Source organism: Otolemur garnettii, unplaced genomic scaffold (assembly GCF_000181295.1).
Source record: "Otolemur garnettii isolate 467f Iridium unplaced genomic scaffold, OtoGar3 scaffold00074, whole genome shotgun sequence".
Taxonomy (NCBI): Eukaryota; Metazoa; Chordata; class Mammalia; order Primates; family Galagidae; genus Otolemur; species Otolemur garnettii.
Window position 1 is genome coordinate 2,080,202 of NW_003852469.1, and position 4,311 is coordinate 2,084,512.

General features: G+C 38.3%; 1 protein-coding gene across 6 annotated transcripts in view; it reads right to left on the reverse strand.

The window, feature by feature from the left end:
- Positions 1-4,311, reverse strand: part of HMBOX1 (homeobox containing 1) — a 152,627-nt gene that overhangs the window by 92,725 nt on the left and 55,591 nt on the right. For all 6 annotated transcript variants that reach the window (XM_023515583.1, XM_023515586.1, XM_023515582.1 and 3 more), the window contains exon 2: positions 700-778. In XM_023515583.1, coding sequence (XP_023371351.1) covers positions 700-722 — 23 coding nt within the window. In that variant the 5' untranslated portion in view covers positions 723-778. The remainder of the gene's footprint in view (positions 1-699; positions 779-4,311) is intronic.

Sequence of the window (4,311 nt, forward strand, 5' to 3'; positions counted from 1 at the left end):
AAAATACTTACGCTAAAGGCACTCTGCATTAGGCTCTACAGAGGCACTTAATGAGCTAATAGATACTTTATCTTCTCTAATATCTGAAATTCCCGGAATACTTTTATTCAAAGGCCTATTTAATACGAACTGGTGGTTACAGTTCATATCCTAGCACAAAAACACTCTCAACATAGTACCATCATCTCAATTTGTATTTCTTTCCAGACTCCAAATAAAGGCTAGCACATTAGCTAAAAGGCTTAACTACATTATCTTCCCCGGTAGGTAAAGGAAATGGCTAAGGTGGTAAGAGTTTGCAAACCAAAGGCAACATTAAGACGTATACTTCCAATACTCTGCTTGTCACAAGGAATCTAACACTAGCTCTTTCAAATACTTAGCCATCTGTCTCACCAGCTTCTAGGCTTTAAGTGGTTAAAAACAAGTAGTTTTATTTTCAATTGAAAATTAATGTCAAAATTCGAAATTAAAAATAGAATTGGTAAAAGAGCAGGTTGATGTATTTAAAAATTCATTCCTCACCACCTGATCATGACACTTATGCACCTTAATGTCAAATAAGTGTGCCCTTTGATTTTTCTAAAAAATTCTTTCAACTCTACAAAGGTCTGCTGTTAAATGTGGATCATGATCACAATGACTGGTTACTTTTATTAAAACAATTACAGAGATAAAAATTGAGGACTAAGTACTTACACCACTGGAAAGGAACTGAGCATACTTTACATGAGGCAGATCAATATCCTTTCAGGGATGATCAGCGTTATTTACCATTCTGTAGAATGAAGACAGAAAATTGAGAAATAATCACCTTAGTCAAGTGTTGAATAAAAAATTTAATTATATAACTCAAGGATATTAAGGGTTAACGTTAGCTAATCATATTTTAAAAACTTCTTTTATAATTTTGAAATAAAATGTTTAGAGCAAAGTTTTTAAAAGTAAAAAAAAAAAATAGCATTGATAGCTTTCCAAATAATCCACCTAGAAAAAGTAATGAAAACTCTACCCGTAGAAGTGCATTAATGTACATAGTCACCATTCAATAAAAAAAAAAAAAAAAGAAAAGAAAAGAAAAGAAAATCCTACCCCTAAGGTTTAATCTGTTATCAGAAACCAAAGAAACAGATTTAAACATGCAATGGAACATAAATACTACGGTGAGATTCAAAATAACTTTTTGAAATAACATATGTGCATTTATATAGAATCCTATAAAAAAGAAACACACCCTAGCATGATTAAAAAAATGTAATGGGGTGATGCAGCACTTCACAAACTATCAAGTGGTAAGGGATATTACTGTGAGACTTCATCTACCTCTGGAAATAAACACTCACTAAGACTCTACTAGTCTTCTTCTACCTCTAACTATTCAGATGCAAATAGGACTTGTTAGTCTTTCTCTACTTCCCATAGATCTAGAGACATTTATTAAGCAAAGAATAGGATTTGCAGTGTTTCTTCAGGTTCTGTGAAACATTCCTTCCACCTGCTATAGAAGATTTATAGCAGATGACCCTCCAACCTCCTACAAGGCCTCCAGCAGATGGTCTTTTACACCACATCTCTACTTACTGAGCTATGGCTGGCATGCCCACCACCTTCTGAACCACACACACATCACCTCCTGAATGGCACCAGAATGTTCAACAAACAGGACTCAACCCCATATAAAAGAACTACCTTACCCTCAGTTGAGACTATCACCATTTCCCATTTTCAGGGCAGTCCATCTGCTCTCCATAAATCTTTGCTATTAACTCTACTAGGCCTGGCTCTTTGCCGCACCTTTCCACCTTTTGACATCTAACACTACCAATTTAAAAAAGAGATGAATATCCGTGTTGCATTTAGGTTACTGAACACAGTGTAAATAAATAATGGAGTCTAGTATGTCTATCTTTTGATTTGCATTCTACTGCTTTATTCACTATTCAGCCATTTTGACCCTTTTCAATTCAGACGTAGATCTTTACAAAAATGGTATCTACTACTCAACGTTTAGGAGAAAAAGAGCATGTAACTACTCAATCTATTAGAAGCAACTATTTCCATTAACTCTAAATTAAGATTATAAATTAGATAAAAGTTTAAAGTGTTGATGCCCAAAACTGACATTAAAATACCTATCCAGTATTGAATTATATTAAGGACAACCAAAGCACTGAACAACAACTATGATATTGAGAAAGATATAGGGTAATTTTAGAAACCTTTCACATAAGTATACTAAGGAGATACGTGACTGACAGGGGATCTTAACCTCTCTTCTGCAAGCATGAGGACCATGCTGCCACTGAATCAGAGAATGTAGGAAGTAATCACCAAAGACCGTCATTTTACAGATGAGGAAACTGAGATTGAGTCACTGATATGAACTTGTGTAACGAGGCATAAATGAATTATGTCAGGTATAAATGGACTTAAAATATTCTACTAAAATGATATAGTCTAAGAGCAGAAGACCAAGCAAGGAAGATCCTATGAATTCTCTATACTCACTTTCACAGAACTGTCTTGGCACAGAAGACACCCTTGTTTTTCTTTTTCTTTTTTTTTTTTTTTTGAGACAGAGCCTCAATCTGTCCCCTTGGGTAGAGTGCTGTGGCATCATAGCTCACAGCGACCTCCAGCTCCTGGGCTCAAGCGATTCTCCTGCCTCCACCTCCCAAGTAGCTGGGACTACAGGCGCCTGCCACAACGCCCGGCTATTTTTTGGTTGCAGCCATCATTGTTGTTTGGTGGGCCTGGGCTGGATTCCAACCCACCAGCTCAGGTGTATGTGGCTGCCGCCTTAGCTGCTTGAGCCCCTGGTGCTAAGTAAGCCCAGATCTTGTTTTTCTAAGAGATATACTAAAAATAAATTTTTTTAACGTTTAAGAACTAAATAGGTGTATTAAAACCACATCCATTAGAATGGTTATTAAAAAGAAAAACAGAAAATAAATGATTTGAAAGTTCTGTGTTTTGTCCCTTTCCTAGTAATAGAATGAAATCCCATGCCTTCCCTTCAGTAAGTACCACAATGTAGATGCTACCTGCCCATCTGCCCAGGAGTCACTTACTTAGTCCTGGTTCTGATACCAGGAATGAACAAAGGAAAACAGTGAGCACTTTCATGTGACAGCATAATGCCCAGTGTCTCACAGGTTATCCGTCTTAATTTCCACACCAACCCTGTGCAATGATTCATACTGTCCCCATTTGACAGATGAAGGTTTAAACAGGGGGTCACACTGGTGAAATGATTTCTTCAAGTTTGCAAATCAAGCAAATGTGTTTGATACTATTATATTATACTTCCTCTCCTTGCTATGTGTCCTTAGCTCTATTAAATAAGACATCAAAAAATTTATTTTTGGCCAGGTGTGGTAGCTCACAACTGTAATCCCAGCACTTTGAGAGACTGAGGAAAGATCACTTCAGAGCTTGAGGGTAGCAATTCAAAACCATCCTGGGCAACAAAGCAAGACTCCATCTTTATCAAAAATTTAAAACTTAGGTGTGGTGGTGGCGGCATGCCTATAGTTCCAGCTACTAGGGAGGCTGAGGTAGCAGGATCAGTTGAGCTCAATAGTTTGAGGTTACAGTGATCTATGATGGTGACACTGTATTCTAGCCTGCCACCAAGCAAGACTTATCTCTTAAATTTTTTTTTATATATAAAGCAGTGGTTCTCAACCTTCCTAATGCTGTGAGCCTTTCATACAGTTGCTATGGGTCGCAACCCACACATTTGCTGCTGACATAAAGTGAGGTTCAGCAATGAAGAAGCCTCCTGTCAGTTAGTACTGTTAACCTTTGAAGAAAAAACATAATCAGGCTCGGCGAATGTGGCTCAAGTGGCTAAGGTTGTTGTGAGCTGTGATGCCACGGCACTCTACCCAGGTGGACAGCTTGAGGCTCCATCTCAAAAAAAAAAAAAGAAAAAATATAATCAAGAAACTCCATTAGAGGCAGTGCCAATAGCACAGTGGTTACGGTGCCGACCACATGCACCAAGGGTTGGCAGGTTCGAACTGGCCCAGGCCAGCTAATCAATGACAACTGCAACAAAAAAACAGCCAGGCATTGTGGCGGGTGCCTATGTTCCCAGCTACTTGGGAGGCTGAGGCAAGGGAATTGCTTAAGCCAGTGGTTCTCAACCTTCCTAATGCTGCCATGTATTTTCATTGTTACAAAGGGGTCACAACCCACAGGTTGAGGACCCCTGGCTTAAGCCCAAAGAGTTTGAGGTTGCTGTGAGCTGAGATGATACAGTACTCTACAGAGGGCAATATAGTGAGACTGTTTCAAAAAAAAAAA